The following is a 20329-nucleotide window of genomic DNA, read 5'->3' as shown; positions in this document are numbered from 1 at the left end:
CTGTGAGGGACTCTCATATGATTGACTGTAAAGGAAAACATCAAAGGGATTATTTCTGTGAATAAACTCCGTGGTACCAAGCAGTATTTTCAATCCAGATGAAATACTATCCTTTGAAGACTGAGGTTCTCCTTACTTTGAGAAAATGAACACTCTCACCCTGACATTAAGTTTACTTACAGTTATCACAAGCTCTTTGAGAGATTGCACTTGACCTACCAAATGTTTTGGTTGAGTCCCTACTACTTACAGCCTTTGTACATACATATTGCCTGTGGTAGGCAAATTAAGAATGTACACATTGAGTTAAAATGTATTTATTCTCTTTAAGAAAGAGTTTTCATAAGCTTCTCTAAATTTAAGCCATCAACATTATATCTGATGCAACAGATATCAATTTTGTGGTGCAGATCAGAAGCATGTCTTTAAACTAAAAGTCAACTCTGAAAAAAATAAAATCATCTCCTATTGGCAGGTGGATTGGCAAGTTAAAGGTGCCTGGGTCAAACATATGTACTAACATGGTTTGCAGAGCTTATCCTTGTTAGGAGTATAACCTATTAAAAGCTTTAGGAATAATCATACTTTAGGACGTCCTCGGAGGCATTAGGTCTTTCAAAGTACTACATGCACATGGACTAATGAATCAATGTTAATTGATAACATCCTTGTCGAATTAAATTATATCCATCTTGCAGTTTATGTTCTTCAGTGACTTCTATTCAACAACTAAACTAGACTAAACAGAGGTTGTGGAAGATCAAGCAGAAACAAGAGAAAATGGTATAATTTAAGGACATCCATCCCTTCAAGAAATAATGCATTTAGAAATCTATTAAAAGCAATTATAGTAACAATAGTACAGACTAGTCACTGATACCTTTCTCCTTAATGCTACAAAGTACAAAGACTTCACCTGCCACACTTAAAATTCATTTCAGTTACTCTTGTTAAATATATCGAGGTAGTTTTATCCATATTCAAGAATTGCTTATTGCTCCTGTCTGCCCCCCCAAAAACCCAAACAAAAAAACCCCAAAACCCCCCTATAACAAAACACCAGAAGTAATTAAAGGTAGCTGGCTCTGTGTACACACAGGACTGCATGAAATAGCTTACTAACTTCTTAAAGAGGGGTAAAAATATAGTAAATTGGAAGTCTTATTCCTGGCTTTTTACCTTTATTTTGCTGCAGAGTTCCTGGTAACTGCTCTGAAGGTCTCGAATGTTGTTCTTTAGAGTCACATCCTTCACCAGGTCAAAAAGTGCCTCTCCCTTTTCAACCACTGACTTTACTGAAGGTTCATGGGACAGAATGGTCTGTTGTATGGACTACAATGCAAGCAAGAATTAAAATATATCTATTGATCACCTAAGATGTATTTCACTAACTTCCCTCTGATCTGAAGCACAGTCCTCTATTATGGTATATATCATCCTCTCCAGATAAGAGAAGCTTTGTTTATCAGTACAGGATTACGTTTCTCAGCCATGTCCTGAGACAAGTCTGCATGCGTCTAAAAACAATTGCTCCTTTTGTGAGCGGCTAGCAGCATGGCTGAAAATCTGTAGCTGATGAAGCAAAAGGAGTTAATATGTGTGAAGGGGTAAGTGCTAGGGATAAAATTTGTTCAGAGGAACAAGTTCTGAAAATAGGTGGGAAAGTATGACCAAAGCTATCCCCTTAATGAGATGGTGTGCAGAGGAGTGCCTACCACTGTACTCTCATGAGTAAACAATCTGACTTGTCACGTCCTTGTACCTTTGGCTCAGACAGCATGGCACATGCCAGTATCTGCCAAATGACAGTGAGATACCAACTCCTCAAACATGTAAGAAGCAAGCACACAGCTGTGACATATGACTTTGAGTAGGGAAGCCGGCAAGGGGTAGTGGGCAGCTTCAGAGAGAAAGCCTTGATGCCCTGTAAGTACTGCTCAGCAATAACCAAAACACTTGTCTGTCAACACCATTCTTTTTAGCCACAAATGTAAAGCACAGCACTATATGGACTGCTATGAGGAGAGTCAGCTCCACCTCAGCCAGACACAGTACACATTTCATGAAACATCTGTAATCCTGGAGTATTTTACAAAAACATCATGAGGAGAAGAAATGGGGTTTGCTGGCAAATTTTCTACTCATTTTTGTGACTGGAAAAAAAGCCCCAAACACTTCATAAAAATCCTAACTAAAAACATAAGAGGTCATAGCAGCTGACTGTCTGAGATATCAGTTGAGCTGGGATATCCAGCTTTAACCAGAAAGCTGATTAAGCCAGTGTAAACAGAGACAATGTCTGCAGTGAAGAAAGACCAAATGATTTCTATCTTTGCTGAAACAGCAATTGACTCAGCTGAGATCAATGCAATTACTTATATGTGTACTCATAAGAGAATTTTGCTCCCTAACAGGACATTTTCAGATGTGCAAGCTCTTTTAGAACATTCACATTTCAAATACAGGGGCTCAGTCTGGTTTGTAGACACAGTTATCACGCACATTTTCACTTTGATGCTGACTAGGACATCCAGATCAGAGATGTGTCTGTAAAGAAACTTGGATACCCGATCAGAGAATTTATTGAGAATCACTAGGTTAAAATCAATTCAATTGTACAATGAGATAACCCCTTTTTACCTTGTATTTGGACAACTGGGCCTTCTTCTCATAGAGTTCACTCTTTGGCTCTACTGGAGCATGTAAAATGGCTTGGTAATCTGCGATCCACTGAGTCTGTGCCTTGTACTTGTCTGAGAACTCTTTTACCAGCTGAAGACACTTCTCTGAAGTCATGTGCTCTTTCCTGATGGAGCCTGCCAGCTCTTCGAGCTGTTCCACATGATCACCAATTTCTTTTCTTAGCTGGTCAACTTCATTTTCTTCCATGTATTTTATAGCTCGCTCCCCCTTTTCCCGGGCTGATTTCAGTAAACTGTGGCCTATGTCCATATCACTCAATAGCAGCTGTAAAGGAAAGGTAGGTTAACAGAAAACGTATGGAAACTTTTGCCTTGTTTTTATTTTTATTTTTAATTCATTAAGTAGATTAAATTAATTAAATTCCATTATCTAGAGGCTAACACCATTTTTTTTTTATTTTGCTAAGGACATAGATGAAATTGCTAAGGAAACTAAGTGGACTTTTCATTACAAAATTGCCTGGAGTTAAAGTGTGGTAAGCTAGAAGGAAGCAGATAAAGCAAATACTTCTGTTCTGCAGTCAGCTTGTGAAGATAAACAGAGAAACTGAGGGCTCTTAGGAGAGAATTCATACTCCAAATTCTGGAATAGATGAAATAGGGAGTGTCGACCTGCTGGAAGGCAGGAGGGCTCTGTAGAGAGATCTGGATAGACTTGAGAGATGGGCTGATTCCAATGGGATGAAGTCCAATAAAGCCAAGTGCCGGGTCCTGCACTTTGGCCACAACAACCCCCTGCAGCGCTACAGGCTGGGGACAGAGTGGCTGGAGAGCAGCCAGGCAGAAAGGGACCTGGGGGTACTAATTGACAGGAAGCTCAACATGAGCCAACAGTGTGCCCAGGTGGCCAAGAAGGCCAATGGGATCTTGTCCTGTATCAAAAATAGCGTGGCCAGCAGGAGCAGGGAAGTGATCCTTCCCCTGTACTCTGCGTTGGTGAGGCCACACCTTGAGTATTGTGTTCAGTTCTGGGTCCCTCAGTTCAGAAAGGATAGTGAGGTGCTGGAGCGGGTCCAGAGAAGAGCAACAAGGCTGGTGAAGGGACTGGAGCATAAGTCCTATGGGGAGAGGCTGAGGGAGCTGGGGTTGTTTAGCCTGCAGAAGAGGAGGCTCAGAGGTGACCTCGTCACCGTCTATAACTACCTGAAGGGAAGTTCTAGCCAGGTGGGGGTTGGTCTCTTCTCTCAGGCACTCAGCAATAGGACAAGGGGGCACGGGCCTAAGCTCCGCCAGGGGAAATTTAAGTTGGATATCAGGAGAAAATTCTTTACAGAGAGAGTAATCAGGCACTGGAATGGGCTGCCCAGAGAGGTGGTGGATTCACCATCCCTGGAGATTTTTAAACGCAGATTGGACGTGGCACTGAGTGCCATGATCTAGTAAATGGACTGGATTTGGACCAAGGGTTGGACTTGATGATCTCGGAGGTCTTTTCCAACCCAATCGATTCTATGATTCTGTGATTCTAAAGCTTTCTCCTAGTGCATTATGTTTAAGCAGCTTAAGCTGCAGGACATACGAAAAGATCATCTAAAACTATGAGATAAAATGTGAGTTTTACTACTGTTTCAATGAGGAGAAATAGGAAGCACTTCTTGCCAGAGTGCATACTGGTAGAAAAATATACTTGCAATGGGAATTTATTTTAAGTTTTAATCTACACAAAACACATATGCAAGCCTTATGGAAGGACAGGATTACATTATTTAGGACTATTATAACCTCAACAGCCAAACTGTGATCTAACGTGTATATGACGCGAGAACAAAAAGTGTTACACTGCGTGGTCTTTATCCCATTAGCTTCTCTAGGTAAGTCAGAATTTTGAGTGACTGTTAAGATGTATGTTAAAATATAGCCTCTTCTTGGTGAACAGAAACAAAAATTGCATTTGAGAAAGCTGTACCTCTAGTTTCTGGACTTTTTTCTCCAGTGCTGTTTTATCAACCACGTCAAATTTGGTGATCACATTTCTGAAGTTCTTGTTAGTAGCTCCATACCAATTTGTGTAAGCACTAAAAGACAGTTCTGACTCCTCCATGCAGCGTATTTCTTCTTCCAGAAACTTTATTTGCTCCTTCAAACAAATATGGAAGGTAGGGGAAGAAACAAGGACCACCCAGATTTTTATCATTGCTATTGGCTAAAGATAACAATAAATCACTATTTATTAATAAAACCTGTTATACAAAGATTAAACACACAGGTTAGAGTGCTTTCATAAATAGTGGATTATTCTCACAGGGGTCTTGTCAGGGTGTACATACGGCAATCATTAATGTTAAAACTGAGTTAATTCTAAACACTGAAAATGTACTTACATTTTGAACTCTGAATTGTGATTTGTGATTACAGTACTGTGAGGCAATTACCACTTACAGTGACCTGAAGACTGTACATTACCAATTCAAATTTTCTTCATACCTGTGTGTATCAGTGAGAACCTGAAAATATTTCTCTAGAGATTGATTGGCATTCAAACATACTGTATTCTGAATCTCTCTACTGAAATTATCAAAAAAGATAGTAACAGGGCATTATAGTGCAATATCCTGATTATGTTTCTATAATACACTTAACCAATGAAATCTATGTGTGTGTATATATGAATATATATGTGAATGTTATGTTATTGAGTCTACAGTTATGAATAAACTCTGATAAAGTCTAATTACCAAAGTCTGTTTACATATGCTTCTTAACTGACAATGTATGATGTTACAATAAATTAGTTTTTATTACTTACCAAGACATGAAGAAGAAGAGTTTGGTAGCGAGATGTAAGTTGTGTAGCCTGACTTCCCATTCTACTCGCAGTGAGACTTTCCTCTAGTATTTGCTGAGCCAATACCCCAACTTCCTCTACATCATCTTTGTAGATTGTAATGTCTTCATGCCACTTCTATGACAAAGAAATTAGCAAGTGTATATGACTGATTCAAGCATCCTAAACATATCAGGGATTTATTTGTAACCAGGTCAGGAAATCATTGAAAAGGAAAACAAATACATGGTTGTAAACATGCATTTACAACTGGAAAATAAAACAGAATCTGATGAAGGCTAATGTAACAAATATGCTGGAAGTTTTTTCATACCATACGGACTGTATTTCATTACAACAGATTCAATGATTTTTTCTTTCCCCCACCCGCCCCCAAAATAATAATAGAAATGCAACCTGGACTTGCTATAGAATTCACCTGAAGTTTTAAAGGTGGCTGTAAAGTGTAACCTTGAACTTCTTCAAATCTGCTTCCTGTGTTTATTCAGAACCATGTCTTCTCCTTGCAGTGACTAAAGGAGAATTATTACATCGACACAGTGGAGACTTCATAACACAGTTGGTCACATTTTACTCTTGCTACCATATTAAATTTTTTCCACTCCAGCACCAATCTTTGCACTCAGTTACGTCTTCACATACCACAGAGTATATGAATTCCAGATCTCCCTGCAAGACCTCAACATTGGTATAGCCATACATCTACCAGTAAAGTGGCAGGAACCTGGATCCAGAAGGCACAAAGCTCTCTCGGATCCATCATTTTAGGCACCACCTCAGAATAAATGGCAAATCTCGCTCTCATTTTCAAAGTGCAATCAGGAATTGACATGGGAACCTAACGAATTATTTTGTTTAAGGAATCCCTTAACTCTATTCCTTACCTTCATTTGTTGAAGTTGCATCTCCTTTGTTGCTCTTCCAGACTGCCTCCCAGTCCTGATAGCAACTTTCTCCTCCAGCGTTGTTAACCAGTCATTAACCTTCTGAAATTTTTTCTCCATTAACCTCAGTCTGCTCACAGTGGCATTTAATTGGCTTCTTGCTTCAGAAAGCCTGTGCTGATAAACTTGCCAGTCCTGCCGTAAGGATTCCAGAACTCTGTCTTCTATCTGGGGAATGCCCCAGGGAATCACTTCCTCTCTGGCATGGACAGCAGCATTCAGTAATGCTTGTCCCTCTGTGCAGTGGACCTGCAGGTCCTGTAAAGGCAGAGTTACAGTTACATACCTTACATTAACACCTTTAATTCACACATGGCAGAAAACCCCGTAGTTCTTCTTAAAACACCTAGGTATTCCCTTTAGTTATCTATGGTTAAAGATGTATTAGAGATAGTCTTATCTCTAAGAACACCAGTGTGCTCACTTACAAAGCAAGTTAAATATCACTATTTTTGACAAATGGACTGCAGAAAATTATTCATAAAGCATGCATTAAATTCTTTCCCTTCATGCTAAGTTTGTCAGTTCTGAAACCTTAGCTGCCCAAGCCAGCACGCGATGAATGCAACCCATTCACCACAGCCTTAAATTCGAAACTTTCCAGATGTGGCAAGCAAACTGTAAGACTGATTCTACAACTGAATCTGTTTAAAAACAGAGGCTTTAATCTTTTAAAATAAACAAACATCTTAATTTTAACACATGTTTGAGACAACACTCCAAAATAATTCTGATACCCTCTTCTGGACATGTGTAGCATTTTAATGCTTATTAGAACTTAATTAAAAGTACGAAGAGATTCAATCTGAGCAGAAAACATAACAAGGAAATTATCTTAACAAAAAACAATTGTATTTTATCTTAGTTTGCATTTGAGATATATATCCAGATTTTCAAAATGGATTTCTGTAAAGTAAACTATAATAATAAGAAATATATGCAGAGTCCCTGATCATACAAAGACCTTCTCAGTATCTCGAATAGAATAAGAAACATTTCACTTCTCAAGTGCAGATTTCAGCAACAGATATTAAAGTATTTTAAGTCAGCTTAAGATAATAACTGAGGAATTAGTGAAGTACTGAAAGGTTCACCTTTCAGTGTCACTAAAGTGATTCAGTAATAATCTTCCCACCTCACCATGGGAGCTAGCCTACATGAATGGAACTGCCTGAAAGTAGGTGCATCTGTACTGTAAGCAATAAAAGATGAAAAGTCAATGAAAATATTTTGATATTTCATGAAACACAGAGAAAAGAAGAGGTAGACCAACATCCAACACAAATTCAATACTTTCAAGAAAACATTAGTATGCCTGGAGATTTCATTCAAGGCCTGACCTTTCGGAAAATGAGCAACAATATTTCCACTAACTTTACTGGAACCAATCTGAGCAGCAAAGTGCTGACATATAATGTGATTGCAAGCTGTTCTTGATACAATTTTTGTTTGGCAATTAATATCACTCTGTCATTTTACACGTAAGATTTTATCTTCTTTTCTTTGGTTTTACTTAGAGTGTCACACATTACGTACCTGTAAATCTCGGAGTGTTGCCTCCTGCTCCTGGGCATCACCATCAAGATGTGATAAACAGTCAAGCTTTTCCTTTTCCTTCTCCAACCATACTTCAAAGGCCTTCAAATTTTTTTGGTACTCTTGATGTAATGTAAGAAGTCCTTCAGCTTTTGTTACTGCCTCCTGTTTGTTAAAGTATTTACACATATGTATACATATCTTAGTGTATCAACAAACCAAGAAAATATAAAACCCAGAAATCCATAAAGGGGAAAAGTTTGTATCTGATGCTGAGCTTTCCTAGAGTTCAAGAGTACTTTGACTCTGAAGATAGTTTAATCAATTACAGGGAAAGAGGGGGCACTTGTAGGGTTATAGATACTTATCCTAAAAGATTCTTCACATAAATTTGTGATCTCTGAGATTTTAGTTTTGATCTGGGATTACTTTTAAATAATAGCTTAGTTTCTAATAGCAAGAGACTTTCTTGATTTTTATATCAATTTAAATTAACTTTGCTGAAGTGAGGGGAAGAGGAGGGGCAGACACTGATCTCTTTTCTCTGGTGACCAGTGACAGGACCCAAGGGAATGGCCTGAAGTTGCATCAGAGGAGGTTTAGGTTGGATGTTAGAAAAAGGTTCTTCACCCAGAGGGTGGTTGGGCACTAGAACAGGCTCCCCAGGGAAGTGGCCACAGCACCAAGCCTGACAAAGTTCAAGAAGCATTTGGACAATACCCTTGGGCACAGGATGTGTCTCTTGGGGATGGTCCTGTGCAGGGCCAGGAGTTGGACTTGACGATCCTTGTGGGTCCCTTCCAACTTGGCATATTCTGTGATTCTTTGATTAATAAGCACATGAGCTTAGAAATTACATTTTTCATTTTGCACGACTTTTTTTTTTTTTTTTGCTCATGGAATAAAAATTTTCTATTAAGAATATCTATCATCCTAGGTTTGAAGACTACCCAAATTCTTTGTAGGCAGTTCCTACATAACACAGTAAGAAACAGACTACAATTCTTCTGTGTATGTGGGTGAGCAAGTTACAGTAATTTCACATCTCAGCAATAAAATATTACCATATCTGGGGTACAGAAGGAAAGGTGTCATATATTAGCACAAGAGTAGTCTTTCTACGTGCAAGAAAAATATACTACATGTAATCCACACCCCCTAAGAAAATATGGGAATGAGGAATCGAGTTCTGAGGGAGACAAGACAGGCTGCATCTGAGGGCAGCAGGCTCATAAGGAGATAAACACTTTCATAAAAAGCAGGCATGAACCTACTGTCTGCTTTATCTTTTATTTCTAACAGGTCTGTCTAATAGGAGAGAGGAAGAAAACAAGTATTGTCACAAGACCATCTTCTACAAGGCCTATCCATGCCCAGAAGTGGGAAGGTGGAAAGAGAGATCAGTTCTCTTGCCTCTTGACAGTGACTGCAGGAAATTACAGGCCTTGGTCTGCTCAGGTTTGGACCATAAACCCTTTGTGAATCTTGTCAGGTTTCCCACATGGCCTAAGGCTTTTTAAAGGATTTGACATTCCTCACTTTCCAGCTATTTGCTTTGAACTTTGAATTTCTTTCTAAGTGTCAAGAATGTACTCTTGACACTTAACATCATCACCACAGCTGGGAATGGAAAAGATCAATCATTTGGGATATCAGATGGGAAGAGAAAAAAGCTTCTTGCTGCATGAGGAAAGAGGTACAGAATTCTAGCCTCTGTGAACTACCATCCTTTTGTCATTGATCCCATGCTGTTGCTCAAACTGAGCAAATATAGGCAGTCTGTATAGCTTTGTGCAAGAGAAAAAGGCAATGGCTAGAGGATCCCCGTGCTAACAGGAATACCGGGTATTCACTAGCACTTCCAAGGACTTACTTATCTTTCTGGCAAACCTGAGCAATTTTATTCATACAAGGTCAAAAGAAAAGAAGATATCTGAGACACATGGTGTGACTCTTGGGGATGGTCCCATGTAGGCTAAGGGTTGGACTCAATGATCCTTGTGGGTTCCTGTTAACTCAGAATATTCTGTGATTCTTGCATGGCATTCTATGCAGTTGTGGAAGAGAGGACCACAAAACAGTGAATCACTTATGTGCTTGAAAAACTGAATTTTGGCCCTTTCTACATGACAAAGGCATCATTGAGACAACAAAATTCAATTTTACTACACTGTTGTCCTGAAGAAAAGTTGGCTGTCTGAGCATACATTAAGCATTATTTAATATCACAGAAGAATTTGGGTTAACTGGAGACAATGACCTAGCTTTAAATCTATCACCAGGTCTTTTATTATTTCTTCTTTATCTTGTATCTTACACTAAAACCCATCCTGATCTTTATCTGTCTGTGCCCAAATCTTTTCCAGATATACAATATCTATATTTACCAGTAAATGTGGTATTTATCATGCTTGTGTCATTATAGTCAGTTTACTTGCTATTAAGGTTTGAGCTCAATAAGAAGCCTCTGTAGTTGTCAACTGCCTGTGAACCACATGATTGACTGGTAACATTTATTGCAAACATACACTTACACGAATCACAGGTTCAAAGATTTTTTCAACTTTTCAGTCACAATGGCTAAAGCCATACCTGTGCTGAAGTCAATGAAAATTTTGATATGGACTACCTCAGACTATTCTCCTTGATGATTTTTTTCAGATTTTTAGAACCTTTCTGAAAAGATCTGAAGCTCAGTGGTACCTGAAGACCTATTTATTAATTGCCCTAATAGCCTTCTGTTACATTGTTACAGCTGTATTTAAACTCTTACTCCTCATTTAACTGTACAATAAATGATAAATGAAAACACTTTTTCCTTTTGCCAACTAAACAAGGAGTGCTATCAAGAAAAACTGTACCCTTGTTCTTTCTTTGAGGAATTTATACCGCTCCTGAAGGTCCTGGAGTTCAAGCTGAGCAATGTAATGCTCAGCCATTCCACTTCCTTTCACTTCAATGGTCTCCAACAGGCTGTTGTGACTCAACACCTCTTCACTGAGTAGCTGCAAAATAGAGAGAGAAGAACACACAAAGGGCAGCATTAAAACAAGACCATGGATTAATCTTGCAGTTACACAGGCTTTTTGTTGCCTACAAGGTGACATGGGCTTGTTGCTGGTTTGTTGTAAGACAAACACACCTTGGCTTTGCTGAGGGCAGCTGTTTTTTCCCTCAGTTCAGCATGCAGCCTTTCAGAAGCATTCATACTTGCTTCTACTTTATCCATCCATCTGGAAAACTGATGAATATCTTCCTGGTAACTTGTCCATTTGGATAGAGCTCCTTCCAGTTGACTGTAATTTAAAAATACATATTTGTTGTGATAGTGGAGGTTCCCATGCTATTTAAGCAGTGAGATATAGTCAAATAAAGATATTCTAGACTATAATTATGAGAAAGATGTATCAGAAACTAAGCAGTCTGTTAAAATCCTACAGGTTTTAACTAGGAGCATTGTTTGGCTAACAAAGAGAAATTAAGTTTTCCAAACCTGGAATGTTAAGGAGGTTTGAAAGTTAGTTGATATATTCTAGGTTTAGTAAAATAATTGCAACTGAAAAAATAAGACGCAGAATCAGAATTTTTCTGTCCCTTTGCATACATTCCAAAGTTACTGCATTCTAATGTTTAATTATCTTTGGCTTTTTAACTTGAAATATTTGCAACTATTGATGCTCCATCAAAGAAACTACATTTTTTTCCCTATATTTCTTTATTCTATCACTAGGAGTGTCACTATTGGACACTGCTATAACAGTATATTCTGTGAAATGCTAGCAAGTGGAAAACCAGATAGGATCTTGACAGAGCAACCATTAATGTCCATGACAAGATCTTCTTATTTCTGAGAAGATTTCACGGCATCAAGTGCAACACGAAGTAAAATATACAACAAGATTATGAACATGGAATACAGTTTTTAGAGTATATTGACAATAAGGGTTAGATTTCTCCCCTTTTCTACTTCAAATGAATATGCCACTTACGGCCTCTAGACCTGCAGTGTTTGGCACATGCAGACACTTTACATGAATTTGACTCTTGTAATAATAAAATTGTGGGAATTACTTTTCAAAAGTTTAGGCAGTGCTTTGTTGCTAAGCGTCATTCTGCACCTCACGCCATTTTTACCTCTTGCACTGGATACAAGCAGACAGAAGAGAAGCCCAGCTGTCCTTCAAGTTCTGCAACTGCCCTTCAATCACTGGTACTCCCTCCAGAGAAGTATTTTGTAGAACAGATTCTCCTCTTGTCAGAATGATTTTCATTTGGATTTCTTTTTCTTGTTTCACTGCTAGCAGGCTCTAAAAAGTGAGTGGATATTATTTTATTTTTATCATTAACTGGTCAGGAATATTCTAACTGGCTTTAAGGAATATGAGGTGAGCATATTTAGCAGCTGGTACAGTCAATTGGAAGAGGGACAGTGGGGTCACAGCTGGGCTTTGACAGGCAAAAGTGACTTTCAAAGGGTAGGTTCAGGCTATTAAAAAAAATATTAGTTGACAGGGAAGTTTTCATGGAATCTGTGCAGGTACTTACAGTGTATTAGAGAAAGTACTGCCAGGTGGAAAAGCTGACATTGCAAAGGAAATGTCATTTAGATGGAAAACAGGAAGATATATTCACAGAGAAAACAAGATGTAATGACAAAGCTCTTCTACAAGGCTAAAATACACTTCTACCAATCTAGGATTTATTTGCAACTTAAAGCTATCAACAAATAAAGTTAGCAGACTGTCAGCAATGTCAGCCTAGAGACTTAGCTCCTGGAGCTGTGCAGTTGCAAACTAACAGTTCCTAACACTATGCAAAGTCATGAAAAGCCTAAAAGCATGAACCCAAAAGACTCAACGAACAAAAGGTAAAACACAATTTTAGTATTATGCTACATTCTCTTGATTTTTGATGTATCCTTGTAATTTTGAGAATTTTCAGCTCAAAATCTGAAACATCGATAATATAAAAAGTATTGTTTTATAAATACTGCTCTTAGACATTATTGTACACTGATACCAACAGATGCTATTTTATTAACTGTAGTCACCGTTTTAAAAGCAATGATAGGAAAAGGTGTTCTGAATCAACTGTATCACCTGTAAGATCTAGGAATATATATTAAAATAACAGAAGTGAATACCCTATTTCATCCATTTAACCTCAGCAGCCAAACAACATCTTTTGAGTACTTTAAGAATTTTCATATATGCAGTTCTCTCTCTCTTAGAGGTCTCTATATCCTTCTTAGACATAAGTTCTTATAATGAGCTCTTTCTGTTACAAGGAGTTATTTTTCAATAAATTGAAAATCAGTGTCTGAACAACAGTCATTAGTCTAATACGTAACAAATAAGTATCTTATATTTGTATTCTTCTTATAGATCTAAAAAGAGCAGGTTTTGGATGCTTGTTTCCATACCTCTAGTTTTAACATCCGGCTGTCCAGAACACTCTTGTCTGCGGTGGGATGACGGTAGGAATCCAGCATGTGAACTGCATCAGCAACCCAGTCTTGGAGGTCCTTGACACTGTGTGAGAATTGCTGGTGCTCTACTACGATCCTATCCATTCTGGAAATTTTCTCCTGCAATTCATATAGCAGTTAGCACCAACAGTATTTAAAAGACTGCTTATTCCCCATATCTACTTATGGACTTCAGAACGAGTCTCTTAAACTATACTCAGAAATTTGCTTCATACATTGATAATTACAAGTACACCTCCTTGAGCACTGAATGCATTTTGCATACAAGCACACACTAATGCATTGTCCAAAGATAAAATACAAATGAAAAATTCAGAAATTACTTTGTTTTCTAAATTTAAAGCTTCAGTTTTCTGGTTTTGTTTTTTCTTAAACATCTGGTAAATCACATTTAAACTCCATGTCAATGTTGCACTGGAAGATAACTTGCGAAATCTGCCAGTACGCAAGAAAGACTTAAGCCTGTGAAGCTATGCCACTGCACCTACATTACTTTGTTAATATTTGGAAAAGACAGACCTGTTTTCCTCAATGACTCCCACTGGTATAACCATTCTTCTAAAAAATCACTGACACTCACACAAATCAAAAAGAAACGCTCAAGTTACATTGCTAAAAGGCTTGAGCTGAACAGGAATACACAGCAGAGTGTATTTCACACTGTGACAGAAGTAAAGTCAAGTCAGTGAAACAGGTTTAGGAAGTTTCTGAGAGGGATCTTTCTCAAGCTTCCACAGCTACCCAAAGAATTTCAGGATTTCTCTCACAGGCTGGATCATCTGTCCTCTGTCTTAGACTCCTTTTTCTCATCCTGTAATCTCCTACAAGTTCTGTTCACATAAGCTTATATTAGCAACTCATGCATATTTCACTTCTTCATTTTCATTGCAGACATGAAAATTTATTATGGTCATGCATGCAATCATTTTTATGAAGTCACAGATATGCTTTATAATTGTTATTTCCACAGCAAATGTAGAAATCAAAACAGTAGCAATACCCCAAACATAAATACTTTCTGAATTGAATAGTTATTCTAAAACATATTCCCTATACCCTTAATCATTCTTGTTATTGTAGTGACTGTCAGCCTAATTCCATATCAAGCCTCCTTCATGATGTCAACTTTGAACCTAATATGAAGGCCTTCTTATCTCTCTACACAATAGAGATGGTAGAAGTGATGAAGTGTGTCAAGTACCACTCAAAAAAGACAGTTAGGTTAAACTCTTGGTTCTTGGTCTGATGCTTTAGAATTTGGCCTATGCCTGCCCTTCAATCTTCAAAAGCAGCCTAGGAGGTATCTTTTCTAGAAGACCAATCTATTACTTTTAGATGAAGATACTTACAATGCAAATAATCATCATTATAGATGAGATGAAATAATAACTTTTCTGCATCATGTATTTTCTAAAAAAACTACCCTTCCCTCATTTTTGAAATATACTCCTTTCAGGTGCCACTTATTACAAAACTAAAATGTCTTCAATGCTTAAAATAATCAAAATCAAATCTGATTATTATAGAATCAGGTAAGGTTTACTTCTTAATCAACACACTTTTAAATAAAAAAATAAAAAATCAGTTACATTCTGTTGACAGTTCTTACTTTCCACTCCTAAAAGTCAATGTGAAAGACAGAATAGATCAGACACCACAGAGCAGACAAGCAAGGCAACTGCAGTGTTTCACATTTCAGTCTTTATTTTTCCCTACATACATCAAAAAAATTGCTTAAAAGCACATACACTGGGTGCATTACCTTTGTCAGGTTGCTTAGAGTAAGATACTGAGAAGACAACTGAGACACTTTGCGCATAAAGCTTTTGCTGACAGCTTGTTCTTCCCACAGCTGCTGAGCTTTCTCTTTTAGCCTGTTGAGCTGATGCTCGTGGCAGCTTATTTCCTCAAGGACAGACTGTAAAGCAGAAGCACGGTAATATTAAGACTGGGTGCAAGTAAGCTGGAAATAGAGAAGCATGAAGGCACCATCAAAAATAGAAGTGACATATGGCAAGCTTGCTGAGAAAGGCACGCCATACGGTTACAACAATGAAGCAGTACGTCAAAGAAACGTGGAGATGCAAAACTTGATGGAACAGGATCATCAACAGCAAACCTTGAAACCAGTTCTCATCTTATTTAGAGGTCAGGATGCTAGAATGATGAAGCTTGTGTGAGGAAACAATGAGGCCAGGAGGATGGGACAGGAAAGTCTGGCTGTGGTAAACACACTTATAAGTCACCTGCAACTTCTGCTGTTCTCTCCTCTTCGAAGGAAGATCATGGAGCCGACTGCTACTTCCTTGTACTATTTTCTCAGTTGAGGTCAGCCACTCCTGCAAAGGCTCAGCAGTTGCTTCAAAGTCCTTCATCTGGATCTTTAAGTTCTGGGAAGACATGCAGATATCTATGAACATTCTCAGTGCACTGGACACAACTAATCCAGAAGACAGAAATTAAGTACATGAAAAGGATACGTAATTGCAGGCAAATTATAGAAAACTCTTCAAACAAATTACATCAGCCCTGCCTCTTCCTACCCCACAGATACTGAAATAAAAGTCTGAGAGGGCACACCTTCAAAAAGCAAAACAGAGGCAACAATGTACTACACGGTTAAGGGGAGGCTGAAGCAAATTTTCTCTGAATGGAAAGCTTTACAGATCTTAGGAGATTTGACTCAATCTAAGCATAACTAACATAACTAACATAATCTGAAGAAAGGCTGATTTTGGATATGAGTTATCTGACTGCAGTCATTCACACTGACCTCTCCTTAAATGGGCTGCTGCTATGTCTAGGTGATGTTTGACTAAGTTCAACCCAATCTGGGGGAACACTTCTGGTTATACTGTAACATTTTGGTCATACAAATGTGTGCCTTAAAGGCATATGTAGGCATTCCTTCGATGTCTGCATATTTTTCCTGTAGGTTTTTTCTGCATTAGTTAAAAAAAGAACATCAGAAATAATGCCTATGGAATGGGAACCAGAACAGCATAGCTCCTGTGCCCTAGTTATTTTATTTTTTAACCCCAGATATATTTAGTTTTCTTTTTAGATATACCCTTATCACTTGAACATCAGAATGAAAAACTAAGCCTATGAGACTGGGAAATGTTTGACTCAAAAAGACTAACCTCTAAGAACATCCTCTTTCCATGGCAACCCTGATATGAAGAAAGGTAAGTCCTTGCTACTCGAGAATTTTCTTTGAAATGCTTTCCTACATAATGCATTAAATGTATTTAAATTTTTTCTCAGCTGTCTATGCAGCATTGGTTTGGAACAAGAATGCCTATGAACTTTAATTCCCCTGTGTTATGCAGGGAATTCCACATAAGATCTTTTGACCTTAAAACCTAGGACCTTAAAAAAGATTATGATTTTAAGATATTCTCAATCAGCTGGTTGAATTGTGAGTTCTGAACAGAGAAAGGCACTGGGATTTATTTAAAAAGTTCCTCAAATAAATAGGTACATTTCACCTATTTGCAATAAAAGAGACAACATTTACACACTGTTCTGGGACTATTCAATCAGCAACAGTGTCAGAAACCTGTGCAGAAATAGTTCTTCAAATAGAAAATGTGTTTTAGTAACCCAGTACATTTGATGAGACTGATGAATTTGAGCAGTTGCCAGCTTTGATTCTGAACAACAGCCTTCTCCATAAAACATTTCACTTAAATCGAAGTGGATTCAGGTCATAAAGACAGAAGCAAACAAAAGTAAAGTGTAAGCAGAAGAATAAGACTTCTTGAAAATAGTTACATATTAATTCTGTCACATCATAAAAACTTACAGTTATACACAAAATCTAAGCTATGCTGTTTGAAACAGAAGCAAAGAGGAAATTTAGATCCAGTCTTTCCCCACTGGTTCAATACCTCCAATGCAGATTTCTTCTGGTGGAGGGTGGTGATAAAATTTTTCCAATCTTCTTTAGCAGTAGCAGATTTGTCCTGGATAACTTTAGCCTTTTCCTTTGGTAAAACAGAGCACAGCAGTTCTCCTTTGGATGCTACCAGGTTTAGCTTTTGTTGCCCATTCTCACTTTCCAATAAGAATTCCTAAAAATAGTAATAAAAGAAGCTAATTGGTGAACTTTGGGTCCCAATAAAGGCAAGGTCTCAGAAAATTTATGAGGGATAAGAGTTTACTGTTTCTGCTTGTTAACATGCTAACACATCTTTCAGTATATTCTGTTTCAATATTACTTGTATTGATTGGATTTACAGATAACAGCTACTTAATCCAGAAATGTCACATGTCTAAATAATGTATATATAAGACTCTAGGATCACCTGTATGTTCTGTATTTCCTGAGACAGTTACTGGTCATTTAGTTGGCTATTATACTTTAAATATCCATGGTACAGAACGTGACAAAAGTTTCATTTCAGCCAACTAGTATCCTGGCAGAGGTAACACAGGGGCCCACTCAGAGACACACACAGGACTGAAGCCTTGCCCATGGGTAAGCTCCACCTATGCTGGCTTTCCCACAAGCATGTAGGGGTGTGGACTGATGCTTAGATTCTGAGCAATGTCCAATCTGTGTGGTTTATACCTCTGTATCCTTAATTTATCTTCCCTGTTTGAAAGTATTCTTTTTTAACAGAAATCTTGCATGATGCTGGAGAGCAAGAAGTGTATGGAAAAGGGCATGTGCAAGAATTATACAGATATGTAAGGAAATAGACAGGTTTTTAAATTCCAGTTTATTGGGACAGTGTTTTTATAATTATTAAAAAACTTTGTGAGCACTTAGGACTCAAAAGAAATTAGCAATATTTTAAACTGTTACTATTATGATTATGTAATACACAAATAGTTTCATATCCATAATCATAAGGTTACATTCATGCTCAAGAGTTACAGGCTTGATACCAGAATTACTAGGTCAGGTTCTGATTCTGTTACATTAGAGGTCTTAGTAGAGAATGCAAAGGGTATGTTAGCTTTGAGATAACATGGATTAAGTTCTGGCTGTATTAAAATTTAAGATATACTTGCCTCGTAAGTTAATTACGTCAAATGTGCTAACAGACAGAACATTAATGTTCAAGAAAAAAAAAAGTTTATATAGGTTACTAAGACATCACCAGAAGTCCTAAAGCAGTCCAAAAAAAGTTTATTTCATCTAAAGCAGCTTTCAGGAAGAAGGAGAACAAGGTAAAGTCTTATGCTATGAGGGGGCTGCAGTGATAAAGAAAAAAATTTTACCACTGTTGAAAAAAACCTGCAGCTTTGCTAAAACATTTATATTCAATGTAAAAAATTACCAGGACTTTTCCCCCCTGATATTTTCTCTGAAGATATTCTCATTATGCTGAAGTAAAATATTTGATATATTAATATATCATTTTTTGCTCTTTTAAGTAAACCACTTTAGCAAAGGAAAGTGAATTTACCAAAAGGAGAAGGAACTGATTTGGCTTTTGCTATTTTCTGAGAAACAGATACAAATTTCTGCTGTTACACTGTCTAACTAAAGGTATAACAGTTGCATTATATAATTCTTACTTTGCTATTTTCAGTTAAAATTAGAGTTGTATTCTATTAATAGAAGTATTTCTTTCAATTGATTTATTAAAATAAATTTCCAGCTGACACTCCTTTCTACAGAACTGTTTGGCTTATTTTAGCTTTATGTGAAAAACACACTTTTTAAATGCCCACTTGCACTGCATAGAATTTAACTCTGATCTTGCACCATAAGGGCTCCACTTCCATACATGAGGAAAAATATTCACATAACTGTGAAATAATTCCAGATACTAAGACCCGATTCTGATATCATTCTGATTTTAGAGTAGTATCCCACTTAAAACATAATTTTTCCCATTGCAAAGAAGAAACAGACAGTTAAAACTACAAAGCTACTATGAGAGATGACTACTTACAAACTGTAGCCCAACAATTAAACTAAACAATATAGATTATAAAGAAAAAGAGTGTTTATTTCCTTGCAATTAGTCACCTTCAGTGTTAAATAACGACATCAACAAAAAATAGTAATTAATCAAACAATCCAATCTGAGCTGCATATGAAATTCATTGGGTCTTCCTTAGACTAGCATTTTACTGTCATAGAGTTACCTGTATTTTCTGCAGACTTGCTGAAGCTTCACTGATATTTTGAGGCACATCAAAGCATTTGGCAGTGGTAACTTTTGCATTGACCAGCCACTGCTGAAAATCCCTGAAAGCCGTCCGAAATCTTTGCTGCAAGATCTGCTCTTTGCTCTGACATCCTTTTGAAGCTTGCAGGCAGAGACTGGGTTTATCACATCAGAGAAGAAGAAGAGAGCAAGGGAGGGAGTGAGGAAAGGTAGGACTCTGTTAGGTGACAATGCTATTATTTAATTCTCAGAAATACAATGGTAAGGTTAGGTTAACCTGGATTCCTCCTACCAAATTTATGCACATAACTGAAGCACCAGGAAATCCACTAGAAGCTTTCAGTTCTTAAAAGTGAAGCATATAAATTGGGACATAACTGTCACAGATATGACAGGTATAAGTGTTTCCAGAGAGTGACTCAGAGCACCAAAGCATGAACAGACTCTGCAAGCCCTTTTCTCTCTATGGGGACAGGGTGCAGAACCACAGTGATTATTTCTGTGGCTCAGTTAAGTCCACAATGTTAAGAGATCAATCTGAGACATCACACACTTCTTCTGCAGCTACAGAAGGCAAAAGCTATAATCCCCTGCAAAAAACAACAGAATCTTGTGTCTGAAATGCAGGTGTCACATTCCAAAGTAAATTAGATAGAGTGACCTGAGAGAAAGACAGAAAGCAAGCAAATGCTACCTCTACTAGCTAGTTCCTGTTTCAAGGAAAAGTAAACTGAAGGAAAAAA

The 20329-nt window shown here is 37.6% G+C and overlaps 1 protein-coding gene across 22 annotated transcripts in view; it reads right to left on the bottom strand.

The window, feature by feature from the left end:
- Positions 1 to 20329, bottom strand: part of SYNE1 (spectrin repeat containing nuclear envelope protein 1) — a 296931-nt gene that overhangs the window by 137685 nt on the left and 138917 nt on the right. For all 22 annotated transcript variants that reach the window (XM_027634233.1, XM_027634232.1, XM_027634231.1 and 19 more), the window contains 14 exons: positions 19564 to 19741; positions 17349 to 17531; positions 15702 to 15845; positions 15218 to 15373; positions 13390 to 13554; positions 12102 to 12274; positions 11110 to 11263; positions 10829 to 10972; positions 7968 to 8132; positions 6372 to 6689; positions 5449 to 5604; positions 4609 to 4779; positions 2641 to 2967; positions 1180 to 1332 (listed from right to left, as the gene is read on the bottom strand). In XM_027634233.1, coding sequence (XP_027490034.1) covers positions 1180 to 1332; positions 2641 to 2967; positions 4609 to 4779; positions 5449 to 5604; positions 6372 to 6689; positions 7968 to 8132; positions 10829 to 10972; positions 11110 to 11263; positions 12102 to 12274; positions 13390 to 13554; positions 15218 to 15373; positions 15702 to 15845; positions 17349 to 17531; positions 19564 to 19741 — 2587 coding nt within the window. The remainder of the gene's footprint in view (positions 1 to 1179; positions 1333 to 2640; positions 2968 to 4608; positions 4780 to 5448; positions 5605 to 6371; positions 6690 to 7967; positions 8133 to 10828; positions 10973 to 11109; positions 11264 to 12101; positions 12275 to 13389; positions 13555 to 15217; positions 15374 to 15701; positions 15846 to 17348; positions 17532 to 19563; positions 19742 to 20329) is intronic.

The sequence above is a fragment of the Corapipo altera genome, unplaced genomic scaffold (assembly GCF_003945725.1).
Source record: "Corapipo altera isolate COAL_440 unplaced genomic scaffold, ASM394572v1 2b, whole genome shotgun sequence".
In the NCBI taxonomy this organism is placed as follows: domain Eukaryota; kingdom Metazoa; phylum Chordata; class Aves; order Passeriformes; family Pipridae; genus Corapipo; species Corapipo altera.
Note: the sequence above shows the minus strand (reverse complement) of the source record. Positions and strands in the feature narration are given on the sequence as shown.